The sequence below is a fragment of the Patagioenas fasciata genome, chromosome 2, assembly GCF_037038585.1.
Source record: "Patagioenas fasciata isolate bPatFas1 chromosome 2, bPatFas1.hap1, whole genome shotgun sequence".
NCBI lineage: Eukaryota > Metazoa > Chordata > Aves > Columbiformes > Columbidae > Patagioenas > Patagioenas fasciata.
In genome coordinates this window covers 62,482,898-62,501,817 of record NC_092521.1, presented here as the reverse complement: position 1 = coordinate 62,501,817, position 18,920 = coordinate 62,482,898, and the positions used below count along the sequence as shown (strand labels likewise).

At 38.0% G+C, this 18,920-nt stretch overlaps 1 protein-coding gene across 1 annotated transcript in view; it reads right to left on the bottom strand.

The window, feature by feature from the left end:
* ZNF407 (zinc finger protein 407) overlaps positions 1–18,920 on the bottom strand; it is a 347,047-nt gene that overhangs the window by 124,447 nt on the left and 203,680 nt on the right. Inside the window, exons 6-7 of the mRNA XM_071804301.1 lie at positions 14,742–14,825; positions 5,848–5,968 (exon numbers count right to left, since the gene is read on the bottom strand). Of these exons, the coding sequence (XP_071660402.1) occupies positions 5,848–5,968; positions 14,742–14,825 (205 nt within the window). The remainder of the gene's footprint in view (positions 1–5,847; positions 5,969–14,741; positions 14,826–18,920) is intronic.

The following is an 18,920-nucleotide window of genomic DNA, read 5'->3' as shown; positions in this document are numbered from 1 at the left end:
ATGTTATAGCATATTTTATTCCAGATAAACAGAAATATTACCAAATATTTTATCTGAATGTTTATTAAAAACTAAGGGCTGGATAATATTTGAGGAGTTTGCATCTGGGAACTATGCCCGTGCACCGACGGAATTTCTCTCTAAACTTCTATCTTCATTTGTTTATAAGTCTGCCAGCACAAGGCACTGGAAATCCTCAACTCCTGCTGCTGATCACAACAGAAGCTTAAGTGCTTCCTGAAGGCCCAGTTTGTTCTGTTACACGCACGCATTATTGTCCTTCGCAATTGCTTATTAGCACAAAGTATAAGCACTTTTTTTGCCTAATTCTGCATTTGTGATATATATAAAAAAGTGTATTACCATAGCGCAGTGGTGGTTGCCACTTGGAGTCCTCATCAGCCTAATGTTCCATACAGTTGTGTAACCTAGTTATTTCCTGTACATGCATATTAAATTTCACTGGTTACAAAGAGCATATTAATGTTAACATTTTAATGATAAATACACTGTTTCATCATTTTATGCAGAAGTTGCCTCAACAGCCTTTCAGTTTTGCCATGAATAAATACATATGGGTACCTCAGCACTTAAAGTAGTGCCTAGTTATCCTTGAAATAACCAGGGAACAGAGCAGAGCTGATGCACTCATACCAAGACAACAGAAGGTTATTAAATTCACCGAAACAAACAGAGAGGAAACACTTACTTATGACTTAGGTACAAATCCTGGAGTGTATTATAAACTGGTCTTTACAACCTATGAACAGATACTATAAGTCAGAGGGAAATAGGAACTCCCTAGGGATGCTGTCCAAAAAAAGAAAAGTAGCCCCTGTGGAATCACTTCCCCGAAGTCACGCTGCCGCTGCTGCTGAATATATGCAATGAATCCTTCTACGGTTGGAACTTCAGATGCCATAATCCCTTACAGAATGTTGTCTAATTATTTTATTATGCATAATAAATGTAAAATATTTATTTTAGTTTACATAATTATATTAAAAATGTATGCTATTTATTCTCAGTCTTATAAGACATCCTTCACAAGTCATCTACTTTATAGGAAGGTGGATTTACAGAATGAATGCTGTTTTGCTGGTCTGACTGTTTGTTTTATCCAGCTTCTAAACCCTCTTATCTATGGCTGTGAACCATCACCAATGCCCTGGATGTTGCCCTCCGTTCCCTCCTTCCCCTCACCACCACAGGTACTCTATGCAAAATGAACCATACAGCGGAATCCCAGGGAAATAAGAGTAATTTTGTTTAATTACAGCACGCGGACGGCGCAAAGTGTGTTAACATTATACCCATCCCACACCCTCACGGTCCAAGTTGTAGCAATATTGTTTCTGCATCACAAAACTATGCCAGTGCTCCTCCTGAGCCCAGAACTCCAACAAATTTGACTGTGAGAAAAGCAGGGCTCTGCCTTTTGTGCCCTTGCCACAAAACAATGTAATCCAGATCCACTCTGTACTGAAACATCCTCCTCACACACACCATGAACATAAATTATTACTTGCCAGAGTAGCTGTGATAGTTACATGGAAAATCAGTACCAATGGAAGTTGAATTTAAAGCCTGAGATACGACTTAGATGAGATTCCCAATTCTTTACTTAAGACAGATGCACAAAACCAGTTCAGACTTTGAAAATGCTGTATATCTGTACCTTCCATTGACATCATCCGACTCATGGGAGTTTAGCACTTCTAAAATCATGTTAAATTCAGGTGCCTAAACATGTTGCAGATTTTGAAAGTCCGGCCACAGACTGTATCAGTGAGAAATTCAGAAATCAGGTGAAGTTCCCAGGTGCTGTTCGGTGTCAGGAGGTTACATGGCTCTTCACCACCTACTGTGCCCATTCCCAAATGCAGTGTCGCTGTCAGGATAGCTCTAGGATTGTGTAATCTGAAAAGTTCGGCCACATAATGCATCTTTTTTAAATGACTAAGAAATATAAAATAAGCATTGCATGCATAATGCTGCTCTAAGGCCCTATGAGACCAATTCTGCATTATAAAATTAAGTTGAACGTTAATTAGGAGTGAATGAATATTTTTGTATGACAAAACACACTGACTTAAGAATGGAGAGACACGCTGTGTGATTTGGAAAAGTAAATGCAAAGGAAAATTGTGCATATTTTTATCTAAATGGGGCAAACCTAAGTTGAAAACACAAATATGAAAAATTATAACCAAAACATTTAACAGGCAATTTTTTATATTTATGAAGGTACATTTTTTTTTCCTTCAAAAGGAATCAGATTTTTAAAACTAGACTGAAAAAAAATTCAAATTATAATCATTACTAGAAGTCACATGCTGCTCTATAGAAAAGCAGATGTTTATTTCCTTGTTATCAATATCCAAATAATTTAGACAAAAATAAATATCAAGTGGTCACAGTACAAAAAGTAGAGATGGAAGGTAACATTTCTGCAAGAATATTTAAGTCCAACAGTAAACACAGATTTTAAAAGCAACTTGGTAAAATTAAAAGAGCAGAATCTCCCTTTTTCTTTTTGGGAATACACATACTATTGAGAATGTACAGTTTGTGAGCTAAAAATGCTAGTGTTTTTATTATTCACTTCAGAAAACCACATCTATTCATGTCTTCTAGCTAAAAAAATCATTTCTCATGCTGTGCGTTATATAGGGAACAAATTCCCTTTTCTGTTCCATGCAGCCAAAATCAATCTTTTTCCCATAGTATCTTACAGCCTATTTCACTTCAGTTTTTGCTGCTAAGCAAAAAAACAAAGAGTTCTAGGTGCCTGTCCAGCCACAGGTGATCCAGATTTTCATAACAGTTCCTAAATTCAGATTAGTTTCTTTCTGTACTTCTAGCCAGGGTTAGCTTGCCTTTTAAGTCACTAGACTGGCAAGAGTTTTTGCAAGATGATTGTTCACAATTTCCTCCTGAGGAACTGGAAAAGCTTGAAATCAGCGATCTCTAAGAATCCTCTGAGCACTGATGAGCTGAACAGGAATAATTAAAATACTTTTATTTAGATACTCTTTTAATTCAAGTGTCTCAAGCTACTTTATAGAATAGAGAGATCACTTCACCTGTTGGTGAAAGGGGACTTTATGGTAGCACTAACAATACCCCACATCTGTACACAAAATGAGGAATATTCACCTCGCTGAAACTACAAGGGTCATTAAAGTGTCTGCAGTTGCCAGGCAACACTAAACAGAAACATGTGAAACAGTCTGGATGAACTTAAGAGTGCGAGGGCTTGAAGCACTGCAGTGAGAGCTTGACCACTAGACATGACGGTGAATTTTTTTACTAGGTCAGCAGATTTTAAAATCTTGATTTTATGTTTTCTGTAGGTGACACTGACAAGAGTATCATCTGTACAACTAGTGTAAAAGACATTGACAGAGTTGCTGATACATTTCCATGAAAAGACACAGTACTGGGTGAGTTGACAAGGAGGCAACATGTGATTCCCTTAAAATTATATTTTAACACGAAGGAGAGGAAAAGAAAAATGAGAGAGGTGGACAGGGAGTGAAAAATAAACTTGCCAACAAGGCTGGCTAATATCCCAGGCCTGTGGAAACTGGCAGGCACAAGCAGGACTGCTGGGCTAATAAAGAGAGCAGCCCCCTGTTGTACTGGCTCCTCTGCAGCTACACTGAGTGCCTCCCTGAACTCGCAGCAGCAGCACCACTCCGACTCCTGCATCCCTGCCAGATGCTTTTCAGCTGAGCTCAGAACAAATTTCCTGCAGAATCAAAGCTTCATCAGCTGGTATCTGTTGAGATCAGTCTCCAAAGATTAGGTCAAAATTGGCCTGCAAGGGATGGAAACTAACTAACTATTACCATGAAACATTTATTTTTCAATAAGATACAGGCAGGGGATGCTCAGAGATTTCTTGTTAATCCTGATAAAATAAGTTATGCTTGCTTCTTCTCTAATAACCTCCAATATAATAAAATACTAGTAAGTAACCTGTCATTCCTTGAAATTTCATTCCCATAGAGAATACTGTCCATGCAAAGGAAAATGATCTCCTGCCTTCACTAAACAGAGGATTAAAGTTATGCATTTGTCATACCAAGCGAGGGAACTGTATCCACTCATTGCGTGCGTGTAACAAACCCCAAACTGCAAACCGATTCATGTCTACAGTGCTCTCAGGCTCTAGGGTCTTCAAGGAAGGAGCTCAAACCCACCTCTAGTTACCTAGTTCTGTAATAAATCTATTCCTTCCAATCGGGATGATTCATTAAAGCGGATGACCCCAAGATTGAGCCTCCTCAAACACACAGTATCACAGACAGGACTCTGTTTACCTCCAATGCAGCACGTCATGTCACGCTATTGCTTAGATGCTCTTACTGCACTCAACAGACTTCTTAATGCAAACACTCTGACAAATGCAAACCCACCTCCCTTTCTTAGATGACTTACTGAAGCTGACAGAAACACTTCTATTAAAACTTCAATAAAAATACACACACACAACCCCTCCCTGCCACCAACCCCCAAAAAACCCACCACAAACAGGGGGACCCAAAAGGCAGCAGCACAGAAACAGAAGGCCTCCTCAAAGTTATTAAATTCAGTTCTCTGCAGTTCTAGGCGCTAATTTAATGGGTGCTCAATACAGAAGAGTTCACAGAACATTTTCTCCACAGGCACAAACCAATGCAACAAAAATTTTTCTACAGAAACTGCTTGATAACTGCAGGAGCTTTCTGTGCAGGAGCTTTCTGTACATGAGCTTTCTCTAAAGCAGCTCATAACTCTAGTGAAACCAGGTATTACGAGAGTGGCGAGGTTTTGTTATGTAATCCTGTTTTACGAAACTATATTCAAACTTACACTAAAAGAACATTACAGTTGTGTGCTCAGCATTAAAAGAAAATAAAAAGTGTTATAGCGGTATAATCAAATGTTTAACTTTCTCCTCTTTCATGCATGCATCATAGCAGATATGTCTAATCACAGAATCATATGCCATTCATCAAATATAATACTGAGTTTTTAAAAAGTTTTTGAACACCAACTCTTGCAAATTACTCATTAACAACTTCTGTGGATTCCTTTATAGTACATATAGATTAGCCACCTCACTACATAGTATTAACGGTGATCAAGAGTGTAGAAAAATTATGTTCAAGAAAAGAAAAATTTAAGAAGCAATGTGAGATCATTTAATAAGTAGTCTATAATGAACATAAGACACATGGGATGAGCACAAGTAATCTTAGCTGTCCTTTCATGTAATTGTTGAGAATTTAATCTACTGCCCAAACAGGACGCGTTTTAGTAGTGCAACACAGGAGAATTTGCCGTGCAACCAACCCTACATCCAACTGTCATCACACCACCCTGGCTGGCAAGAAGGAAAACAAGATTCTGCAGCACTTTAACTGGCTCCAGTTGCTTCCCATTCTAATAAGTGTCTGGTGAGTATTTAGGCTGCTAAGGAGACTTTTCTTTTCTTGGTGAAATGGTTGCAAACCAACCGAGAAAAATTTCAGAACTGCAACTGATTTGAAAAGGCGATGCAGATAAGCAGCCTCACCATGGAGAATTCTAACAGACACTAGAGCAGCTGTGAAACAAACACTCAACATTAGCACTGCAGTCTTACCACTAAAAGGTTTCTCATCATTTGTTTTTCTTTATAAAGTAATACCTAAATACTGAAAACTAAGTTTTTAAATTTAGCTCCTAATTTAATATGCAATTACTGCTGCCCTGATGGTGTTTTAATGGCAATATATTTTTATTGGTGACTTCAAATGAACCTCGCCTGATCACCTTAACCCTTCTCTCATCATGCTTTAGTTAATGACTCATTACCTGTAGTCACACCAGGGACATCTGTAAGGCTTTTCTCCAGTATGGACACGCTTATGACGTGTCAGATGCGATTGTGTTGTGGATGCGAAGTTACACTCGTCACATTTGAATGGTTTCTCTCCTAGAAGGTGACAAGAGATGATATGCATTATCAGTTTTCATCAACAGAAAAGGAAGATAAGTCTAAATTTATGTCAAATCTCTTGAGACAGATTTTAGTCCATGTATACATAAACAACCACAAATACAAAGCAAGCTTCCAAATACAATGCATTAATTGCAAAATACTGTTCTCACTATAACATATACACTTCAGCTGACTTCCCATATGGTGTTACGCAGCAGCAAAAAGGAGCTGAAAGAACTGCACTGACACAGGGTAACTGTGTTACTGGGCCTTATTTCATAAAAATATTATCACCAAGTGACAGGCGCTCCTCTCACCCTACACCTTCTGTTGAAGTTGGACCCATGAATAGCCCTGAAAGCAATACTGTTGGAGACAGAAGGTGAGAAATTGGTCTGAAGCTTGTATTCAGTGCCTGCTCAGAAATGAACATCTCCAGGAGGAAAGAGCCTTTGGTTTGCGATTTTTTGTCCTATCCATTAAATAATAAACATAAACCAGGACTGAGAATAAGACCCAGAACTCAATGCTCTATTCCTCCTCTCCTGCCTGCTGTCCTTCTGGCCTTGTGAATCTTTTCTAAACAGCAGAAGGAGTTGAAAGGCTTATGAAAAGGAAAAAAAAAACAAAAAACAACACCAAACCTAGACTAGGACAAGAATATTTTCATAAGAGTAAAATTTAATCTCTGTTGAATTGTGCAACTGCACTGAATATTTTTAGAGGACTACTAATTTAAGAAAGATGAAAGTCTCTAGCTTATAAATTATAATGTGGAAAAAAGTACTTTTCCTTCCAGTGGAGGGGTCCACCCCTTAGAAGACACTAAGGCAAAATCTCACAGTAGATATGCATACTGTGACACTTAGCAAAGACACCTGCATCCCATTTTTCCAACTAGTCGCTCCAGAATTATTCTGTGCGGCTTCCAGGCACATGTAATTGCCATTTAGGGAGGAAAAGGGGTGTGGGGGGCATTGTACACAGAAGACAAAAGACAGCTCCTAAGTAGGTGATTGTGACTACATTGTGCCAGCCTTTGGAAGTATTTATCCTAAAGACTACATAAGGATTTAACATCCCTAACTTAAGAAGTCCGAACAAAACTGCTAGGGATAGACACCTATCTTGTACACTATTCAGAGCTCTAAAATAGGCAGTTTCAAAATTGAACCCTAAGCCTCTTAGCAGGTACAATTTGCAGTTTTTCAGACTGACAGGAGACACACCACCAGCAGAAGACACATCACTAGTGAAACAGGCCATGTCTCCAAGCTAGATATTTCAAGCCTGCTTAAAGCATGAGACACTGAAGACTTCCAAAGGGATTCTGCCAGAATTCTGAGAAGAAAGAAAAATCTGCATTTTCCATTCCTGAAGATGGCTGGGGTTTTTTGCCTCCCAAGGGAAGAAGAAAAGCAAGGTCCTCAGGCCTGAAAATCTTGCACCGTTGTATGGAGGGACAACAGGGCAGCTTCTGAAAGTTTCATAAAGAGCGGGAAAAATTGCTTTTAGCAGCTGCTGGAAAGAATAGCAGACACTATTTTTCATTTATTGTTTCATGGGACAAGGAAAGGTGAAGGGGCAGGACACAATGCAGAAGCCTCTATGCTGGACAAATTGAGACTGCTAGAAAATATGTCTTTCCTGCCCCAAACGGGGTTTTCTTGTCAGACACTGACTCTTTGCTCTGGAGAAGCCGACTCTCCTAGCAGCTGGAATAGTACTGGCTGTTGCTTCAATTAAACTCTTTGGGAGGCCATCGACTCCCTAGCAACATAACCTGCTCTTGAACCGAAGATTTCCTGTGCCTGATTTATTTTATCTTCTAGTATTACAGAAGATAGCAACATTTTCAAGCCTAAGTAGTAAAGCCACAGGTATTTTAGATAACATACATACTTATTTTAACTGCTTTCATTTAAAGTGCAGTAGAACCTTGCCAGCTCGCCCTGTTGTAGAAAAGGAGATTTGACCTGAAAAGTGATTTTTTAGTTTGCCATTCAGGAGAGGACGGAACAGTGGAACAGATAAAGGTCTGTTGCTGTGCTGGGGAAAGGCTGGAGGGGCTGACAGACCAGCCGGGTTCCGTGGAAGCCAGGAGGGCTCACAAATCCCATCGTGACCAAAAGAAAAATTATAATCCTCGCCTGCTGCTCCAGGAAGTTTCTCCTTAGAAAATCCTTGTGGCTAACTGCTCCTGTCAAGTGGACTATGTGTAAATCTCGCCTGACAGAAAATACATCACAGCAGTACCACACAACAAAAGCCAACTAAACTGGGAGGAAAAAAGGCGGCCTAGCACGGCCTGTAACTCTTAGCAGCTGCAAAGGGGAAAAAGTATCTGTCTCTATGGAAAATTAAGCAGGTTGAAAAGTATAGCCGAAAAAATCTAAAACAAGACTAGGTATTTCTTCGGGTTGGGGAGTGTTGAAGAGTATATCGACAGTATTTTTTAAGCAACACTGTAATAACTGTAAAATAATGTAGCAAAAAACGTGTTAGGACAAACACTACGTATTTAAAGATTAAAGGTAAAATATAAACAAACAAAACACAAAACCCAAACCACAACAAACAAAAACAAGCAAACACCAAAACAAAACCAAACAAAAACACAACCCCACAGACCTTATGATTATAGAAGACTCATCTATGCCTCACTGTCTCTAACTTTATCAGTAAGAAACCTCATAAAAAAAGAAGGATATGTGCCCCAAAATACCCCAATGGTCACAAGCTCTGTGGAGGGAAAAAAGGAAGGACAATCCAAGATCAAGGACCCACTATGTCTGGGGTTTTTTATTTCGTTTGTACCACAAGCACTTTTAAAAAGCTATGTATCCTAACCACAGGATCACAAAAGAAGAAAAGGTTTCGCTTTTTCGGAACTTCTGAAGTGCATCAGTTAAACGACCTGACACGGAAAATTTCAGCTCCAACAATGAAAGTTTGGGAAAGCACCCAATAAAAAAAGGTCAGATCACGAGGAGCACCGGTCTGTACAAAAGCAGTTATTTAGCTTAAGGCTTAACAGACTAAGGCTTTCTTTTTCCTCTTGCCTCTCCAAATTCTGTACTGACTTCTTTTAGCATCTATCTTAGCTTCCAGTCTCTCCCAAATCACACCTTTCTTTTTCTTCCTCTTTTCTCTGATATCACCTCTTTCGAGTTCTCTGTCTTTTATGATGAGCTTTTTAGGACATAGAGAATACCTTACTGCAATCATAAATTTCTCTGTGCAGTTATGTACTTAACGTGTAGTTTTTAAAGGAAAAAAGAAATAACACAGTACATTGTTGATTTGTGGATGGCAAAGTGATTTTTTTATTTATAATCATGATGATCCAAGACACTTTCTACCTATAGATTATATACAGCATTTATATGAATGTGCTACTGAGTATCCAGCTTTCACATAAATGAAGTAAAAAAATAAAAATCAAATGGTGCCATCAATTCACAAGTCTTGTGCGATTAATCAGAATCTTAGTAAGATGGAAGAAATCTTACTTGGGTTGTTTCAATAGGAAATGATTGCTTCCAATCCTGTTTGCCCTTCACATGATGTGTTGTGCATGCAGCACAAAAAGATTCCTATAAGTTTCATTTGACCTAAGGAATGAGCAGACCACAAAACACAGCCATCTTCTTGCATGTTACAGGATTCTTCTTATCTCCAGCTATTTCTCGTGTTTGTTGAGGCTGTTCCCTGGAGAGGCACTTACAGGCTTGCTAATGAAGCCTGAAGTATATTGAAGTAAATTCTGTTTACTTTTAGTGTGTTCAAGTTTTTACATATAAGACATATAAAACCAAGTTCATCCTTGACTTCTTTTCCTTAAGAGAAAACCTGCAGATACCATAGGGTTGCTCTTCCATAGCAAAAAAGATTGACATTTGTATGCTCAGAACTGGGAGGAAAACTGTTTCACTGGACAGTTTCTCTTAAGCAGAGAGAAAGTTTTATGATACCCAGGTTTTTGGTGTCAGTTCTGGCCAAAGGTTTGCTATAATCAAGTTCCACACTGTGCTGCAAACGTTGGCATAAATGGTAAAGGAAAAACAATACAGATCCTCCCCTAATTTCATCTTACCTCTTCCTGAAAAAGAACAAGTAAGTTTTCTTACTGTGCTACATTTTCCGTGGTATTCAACATTATGATTTTTTTAAGCTGTGGTGGAGAAGTTGAAGGGAAGAGGCTACATTATACATTAAATACAATGCCGAGTAGTGTAACTACACATTAAAGTCAAAGAGCAGTTCACATGAGAAACAGAAACACAAAGTGAGTCACTCATCTGGATAAAAACACATACATTATTAAATTTTCTTTCTTTATTACATTGACCTATAAATGTCTCGAAAAGCGCAAGATTGAAACGAGTGAGCAGAAGCAATCACACAAACAGTGATCTGTATGAGATAAGCTACCATCTTCAAAAATTCATGAAAATATCTGAACAAAGACACAATCTTCTTTAAGCAGTCCCATACGTTCAGGGTGACTCTCATAGAACTGCTGTGTCCACTACGTGTGTACTTACCCTATAACGCTCTACTATTGTAACGTACTTCTATGATCCCCTGGAAGATTCCACCACAACCAACACACAAGAATCAAAGGATGGGGTTTTTGCGATTTGCAGGACTACTGACCAACAGTAAAAAGGGAATTTCACGCAAGAGAATACAGACAGGGACCGATCAGCACTGCTGGAGTGGGCCAGCTACTACAACACTAAATGGCAGTTTACTGGGAAACATATATAAGAAAACTAGAGTGGTATCAAAAACTAGACAAATAAAAGAGGAGAGTAGAACAATAACAACAAGAACATTAAAAAAAATTTAAAGAATAAACTGCTTTCATGTTTTCAAGTCAGAAATAATTACCCTTGATATTTTTTCTCTCTTCTGCAATTTCCTACTTGATCATGATTAAGGCAAAATATTTAAATAATATTGATATTATACTTTTCTTCCATGTGTGTGCGTGTGCTTTTGGTAGCTGATTTAGAGTTTATTTGCTCTTGCTTACAAAATTCAGATAATAGCTTAAACTCTTTGTGAAATCCAACTAATTCTAAATTCAGCCAATACTAAAACTCAGAATTTTGTCTTCCTATCTTCTGGCAGATTTTCTTACTCAGGCAAAACATGAATTAAAAAAATTGTTTCAGGATGACTCAAAAGATGAAAAATTTTCCTTCTGGTCACGTTGAGGAACAGAACTACAGTATAGCTGTTCTTGCAGCACTGCAAGCTCTCCTTTATTTACCACATAGCATCAGCTGGTATTGCAAATGGTCTAAGTTTCTTTAGGCAGTTTCTGCTCACAGCCTAGGCCACCACAAGTGTCCATTGTGAAGCATTCGATAGAGATGTAAGTATTCTTTACGGTGTGAATGCTGGTCAAACTCTGGACCACTTTTGAAGTTGCCACTGCTTCAGTTCAAAAAAAAATCAAAGGTCAGGCCACTGATATTTAAAAAGCCAGTGAAAATCTTGTACAATTCCATAGACTGATTCTTGCAGACTATATAAAGATGCATTCAGATCATAAAACATTACAGCAGGATTAAATCAGCTAAAGACTTAGCTTATTCTGTGTTTGAAGTGTGTGGTTCTAACAGGACCAGGTCAGTCATTAAGGAGATAACATATTTAACAGAGAATAAAAACATCAACTGGTGAAACACCAGGGATCTTTTGATAGGTCAAATTATTTTTTTCTACTTCTCAGTTCTACTTTACAGTCGAGAAAGCCTCTAACAAGGAAATCTGTATGCAAATGCATATGTTTGCAAATAAATTAAGTACAAACATTTTTTGAAGTCTTAAAACTAAGGCCTTTTTCTTTCAGTTTAATAACATTCCTGTACTTCTTTTCCTTTAAAAAACAAAACCGTATCTTCCAGGGACAACATCCTATGTACCAAACTAGTCCCTACAGCTTGCTCCACGGGTGACCAAGGGCCAGATTTTGCCAGCCTTATTGACACCATGTTATACTTTATACTCCCTGTAATATTTTCGAAGAAAATGCATCTTTCACAAGGTAAAGCTATTTCTCCAGTTACATAAAAATAATCTCAGCTAACAAGAGCAGAGCAGAGTAAGAAATCTCAGAATCAAGAGCATCAAAAGTCTAAGTGGCTGGTCCTGCCGACAGCCCTCTCTTGTGTCAAATATCTATCAGCAGCTGAACATTTCTCTGGGGTGTCAGGACACCTCAGGCCTTGAAGCTGGGACGAGAGGAGGCTTGTTAAGCCGGTTAAGACTCCTCAACTACATGTGAGGATTTGCTCATTTGCCCTTGAATCAAGGGTCTCTGACAGGTGATAGAAGTAAATCTTGGATTGGAAGATGTTCTGTGTCAGCCCCCTAGACAGCTTGTATTACAGTAGGGAATTATTTAAGCCATTTAGACTATTTTTGATACCTATCCCTTTCAGAACTGATTGTAATTTGCTTTGGCATTCTGCTCTGGGAAAATTGTGCCAACTGGGGAGACAGAAAGGAAAATACAGGTACAAAGAGGAGTGCGTGCAGCTAAGGACTGAGATGAAGTTGTGCACTGGATAAAAATACAAGGAGAGCCACGTAAGTGCAACAATGCAGGCAAAGGTGGATTGTGTCATTCTCCTTGAAACAAACAGAAGTTACAGATAATTTTTCTGCTAAAGAATCATCTCTGATTGTTTGTGCCACAGAGGCAGATAAATGCCAAAAAGATAGATCCTTCTGCCTCTGAGATGCTGTCCTGTATAGTATAAAGTTAATAGCAAAGTAATAACGAGCCTCCAGTCCTGACATAAAATATAAAGTTATGCCTGCTAGATGCAAGCTTCATGATCTATAACCCGTGAATCCCTGTGATCATAGCACAAAAGTCTCTACCAGACTGGCAAGCGAAGGGCAAAATGCCATGGAAAACATGAACAGTTTTTCACCGGGAACACACCATATTTTCAGCCTTATTTTGACCATAAACCAGGAAATATTCTTTTCTATCAGCTTGTGGCCTAATGATACAAAAAATTAACATATAACCCATTAGAAGGGCTTACATTTCTGAGAAACCAGATCTGTACTCACATAATAGGTAAAGACAAGAAGATGCATTTCTTCCACTTTTCTCTTCTGAAATGTTTGTTTACCATTTGTATGGCTGCACTGACTATGAGTCCTAGACATATGCATGATCCCACTGTGCCACATGGCAGGCCAATAACAAACAAAAGGTAGTTCCCATCCTATTGATATCAATGATTTATTTCTGCTAAAGGAAAAAAAAAATATAATTTTCATGTTTAGCCCACATGTGAACTTCAGCCAACAAGTGACAATCCTTCAAAGCTTCAGAAAAATGGAAACAGATAAAACTGCAGCACACAACTTCCATTCCAGTAGTTGAAATTGCTCCTGTTTTCATTCAGAGAGTGTAACTCTAAGAGAGAGCTTATTATATTTAATAAATGTGGCAGTACTCTCACAAAGTGTATTTTCCTCATTATCAGAAGAAAAATTCTGGAAGTATCATTACTAGCTAGACTTGCAAGTAAAATTTGGCCCCGCATTTTTTTAATTTATTTTTTTTTAGAGCTTACCCACTTCACGATATTGTCTGACTGGCACTGAAAACTCTACAGTTTTGAAAGCATTAGACTCTCCTCCAAATGCGTTTGCTTTAATAAACTGAAAACAGGGTGGGAAGAATGGCTTCAGGCTCTCAAGAAAGAGAGTAGCTGCTCTTCAGGAAATTACGCACTTAGATGGTGTATGTCCTGAATCCAGATTAGTTTACTTAGGGACATAATAAAATCTCCCACTGAGCTTCCTTTACAAAATCCATGGAAAATTCATGACGTAACAACTGCAGCTTCTCATTTGTTAGCCATTTCTTTCCACTGTACATTAGACAATGGTCACTTAACTCACACAGCAACTCCTGCTGATGTTACATTACCCTCATGGTAGTCCGTAAAACAAAAACTACAGTGGCTTAAGCAGCAACACTTCTGCGTCTGTTTGAACAAAATCTATTCAAATAATCAAACACATACAAGGAACTACTAAAAAGCACAATTAAGGTAAAATGTATTAATAAATGTTTAATGCTTACAGTTTTTCTGTTCTTCTGAAACTAAGAACCAATTTGATTTTATCCGATATTAATTTTTTATAAGCAGGTGGTAGGAAAGCTTTACTAATTCTGGGCGAGAAATCCTGCTTTACATGCTGACCATGTGGTAACTCTTAAAGTTGTACCTATTAATTACAAACTATCTTAAAATTACAAGAGGGCAACTGAAACAACACTAGCTTTCAACCATGTCTCAGTCCAAAATAATGGATTAATCTATATGTAGTCTCTAATTTTCACCCAGGGACAAATCTAGCAGACTCTTGCAAAATCTTCACAGTAGGTAATCTATTTGGGCCTTGGAATACAAAAATAGTAGACTTAGCATTCATTTAAAGAAGAAATCCAGTATTTAGAATTGGACTTCCTTCAGAAAAAAACACCAAAAATCACCCCCCAGCCTCCCCCCGAGCAATTATTCAAACTCCCAGCTAACAGATTCGATGCAGACCTTGGGCACACCGATTTTACAAAAAAACGAGAAAAAAAGCCAAGCAAACAATGAGCCGACGCGTTATTTGTGCTGAAACGTTCTATTTGACTTGCGTTCCTCCCCGGCGTGGAGGGACTTCCCTCGCCGGAGAAAACACAGCAGAGAGCAAAGACAGCTTTACTGACCTGTGTGCTGCCGCCGGTGCTTGGTGAGGGCATGACGTGTCCCGCCGGCAAAGCCACAGAGGTCACAGAGGAACGACTTCTCGCCTGTTGCAACAATAAACAGATGAGGGACTGCGGAGGTCACAGATCATTAAAACATATCTATCAAGGCTTTCAGGGTTACTAATTCCTCCAATCAAATGTTTCCATGTAAATATGTCAAATGGGAATGAAATTACCACTGCGGTTTATTGACTGTGATAAAATCTGAAAAGCACCACTGAACATAATTACATACTTGTCAGACCCATAAAAATTAGCTTTATTATCAATGGAATGGTTTTGTACAACTTCATTTCTGTTAGATGTCTTCCAGATGGGGCTGCTTTATGCACTTGAACAGTTTTTATGCATATCCTGATTTTTTACAATTCCCATACATCTGGCCTTTCTGTGCTGAGTAAAGATTGCCTGGAAAAAAGTTAATATACTGTATATATGATTCTGCTTAAATAAAATATATTGAATTTACTAACAAATTAAGGGTACTGAGAAATTTTCAACAGACTAGATCACAGTCATCTTTAGTTACCTTCTATTTATTAGTAAGTATTTAATTATTCACTTGAATATACAGAAGAGCCAGTCAACAATAAAAGCCACGTTATTCGATACCAGTGGCAATTCAGCACTGGTTATGTTTCTAAAGTTTTCATGACATAAAGAAAATAAGTCTGGGGATTGCTACTGAAATTGGAGCAGAACTTCTATTGTTCGTCTTCAAATGATAATTTGATAATTCTTCATTCCAAACCTCTGGACCAATTAGAAAGATTTTGGCAAGCTCAATACCCATTAAAAGTGTGCAAATGTTCTCTTTTTAGTTTTTTGTTTGTTTGTTTTTAATAGAAGTTAGGATTTTGCCCTGTTGTCTATAAATACATTTCACAGCAATACTTTTACTCAGTACGTACTAACATGAATAGCAATCTCAGCCCATCAAGGCCACAAGGAAGGTCATTATATATCAATAGCGCTGACCTCAGATCTACACTCAATAACCTCAGAAAATACCAAAATTTTAATTTTTCTTTTTTTTTTTTAAAGAATTGCATTAGTCATTTGAAGCCAAATTGCCTTATTTTGCAGTAACATAGCAGAAAGGGGGCTGGTGGGGCAATGATGCTGAATTCATTGAAACTAACAGTTTCCTTCGAATTCTTCCCTGTGGGGAAGGAAATCCAGTTTCTACAAAAGACGGCTGGGTTAAGAGGTCAGATGTCAAATTACCAAGTCCTCCCATGAAGACAGAGGGATGGAAACCTCCACATTGTTTATTCCCACATAACCAGGCACGCTGATCCGCAGACTTTCTGGAAAAGCGCGGAGTCTCGGTTTAACTTCGGATGCCATTAATGTAGAAGCGAGAGACCATCTCGTGAGCGGGAGCTCCGCAGGGAGCTCCACAGGGACCAGCTGCCCCTCCTACCATGGGCTCCATGGGGGTCCCAGGGGAACCTCAGTTCCCCACAGGCAGGAACTCCCAGGCCCTGCGCTGCAAGGAGGAAAGCAATTCCTACCAAGTGTCCAAGGCAGCCTGAAAACCACCACTAAAAAATAGGACCATGAAAATGTTGATTAACCTCCACCAGGTTAGCTAGGCTAGGAAATGCCGTTGGCACATATTAATCTCCATTTTAGAATAAAGCAAACAGCCTATTTTTATTTTCTACACCCAAATTTGGTCACAAAAAGCAGATTTTAAAAAATTTGGTCCATTTATGAGAGCATCCCAAGACAGAACCTAAGGTGTGAAATAATTTCAGTACCTCCTTTTAGGAGTCAGTTCTAGCAATCTAATTATAATTGAATTAAGAAAACGCAATGACAAAATCAAAACAAAAACCAAACAACAACAAACAGAAAAACCAGAGTGGAAACCCATCCTAATGATCACATAAAGAATTCATATGTGCTAAATGATGTAACAAAATATGAATTTTACTGCAAAAACCTTTGTCAGTCATATTATTGCTGAGGTTATACATGATTGTTACATGGATATTTCTGCATAATATCTTTTCCTTTTTTTTTTTTTAATAAGGATCTTCAGCATGTAACACTTAAATTCATTAAAATATCAAAGAAAAGGAATAGAAGTACTACACCTAATCCTTAATTATAATTAAATATTAATTTAATTAATTAATCAATTTAAAGTATAAATCTTTCTAACTAGCTGCAATGGCTAACACCCTAGCATAAAATTCACACTTTCAAGTTAAATGCTGTACCATGCCTACCAAGAAATTGCTCATCATCTATATATTGTCATAAATTAGCTCAGGTTGTGTTTAACATCTAGGAGCAGACTTCAGTACGGCCTGCAGCTCCATACACTAATGAGGACACAGAGTACCCACGGCATCTTTGCAAGCGTATGGATTTACTGGGTGGTTTATATTTGGGCCTTTGGAACAGCTTTTTGAGCCACAGAGAAATGATTCAAAACCAACCAACAGCTTTAAAATAGGGAAATTGATCCGCCCTAGAAAATTATTTGCCAGTTAAATATTCCACTCTCCTCTAGGTCGGATCTGGGAGGTCTCACACAGGATGGGCTTTGGAGGGATTCAGTGGGACTTTGGATCTGAAAACACAAAACTAGAGATTTCGCCCCTGTTTTTTAAGCCCAGGAAAGGTGGTGATGCATCAGATTTTCTGTGACATTCATTTTCAGGCATATTAATGAATTCAATACCTTATTTGTGTATGTATGGTGCTCTGTGCACAAATACGAAAACACAGAGAAAACGTCATCACCTGTGACTTTAAGTTCAATTGCACAGAATTTTGCAGCCCTGAAGTTTGATGTGGGTAGAATCCCTCCTATCTAGACATAATATTTCATTTGATGTTATGGGCATGTATTGATATATAGATGTATTTTACATTCTTCTGGATATGTTTAACAATTTTATCATTCCAACTTCAGAATTTGTGACTTTTTAACTTTTAGGAAAATGTAAAGGCAATATTTCACTTGCTGTACAGGGGGCTGATCTAACTTGCCATGTTTATATGATAGCAGAAATGCAATAGAAAATGGTCCTTTTCTTAACAACTTGAATTAGTTTCAAGTGTGCCATTTTGCATTCAAATGTAGAAAGACACGGAAACCAATCCTTTATTTTCTATTAGAAAACAGCCACTGTCCCCTATCTCTCATTATGGTGCAGACTACAAGACCTAACAACAAAAATCCATATTATTGATCTAGCCAAGTCTCCACAATTATTCTTTAGAAGGAAACGCCGACGATAAATTACATCTGCACTGGCTTTTCATCTGCTGTTCGATATAAGTGATCTCTCAGGGCAGGCTGGAGACCTTAAATCGTCAACACCCTTGTCAAAGAAGCTAAGGAGGCCTGGGCTTCCCACAAACAGCTTTGGAGGAACTTTTAACCTGCAGTTTCAAGCTATAGCACAGATCTTTGGAAAATGGGGAAGAATCTGTTCAGGAAAAATAAACAAATGTTTTTATTTCATGTAAAAACAGTACACCTGATCTCTGTGAGAAACTGGCCAGGCTATAAGTGCGGCATGATTTTTCTAAGTCTTTTTTTCACTTTCCCAACCACGCACATGTCTAAGTTCCTAGAAGAGCTCAGATAATGTAATGTCAACTTTATACCTCTTTTCTTTATGTACTATAATTATATGAAGCCTAATAGAATTTCAAAATCTGCATTCCATACACTTATTTCTTCTGAAACCAATGTCACATATGGGTTGTATGAAAAATGATATTTACTGTTATTAGCACTGAATAGTATTTCTAAGAACTTCGGCATATTTCACAGGCACTTATTTTCTAGATACTGCACTTGTCACAGCTTAAATTTTATTTAACTTCAAACCTAGAATTAACAATGCCTGTTCCCTTGCTAAAGGTTCTGTATCACTTAAATCAATTAAATTTAAGCGCATATTTTACAAAAATGCTCGCTTGATCCATCTGAAATACATCACCAAATTTGAATTTTTTTTTAGTAATTATGGTTCTCTAAAGAAAAAAGAAAATCACGCCTGTATTTCAGAGGGTATTTTACTTGAGCATACATTGCCACATGCACACAAAGGCTGCAAGGAGAGAAAAGGATTGCTATTAAAAATAACAAGTGCTGAAGAGCTTATT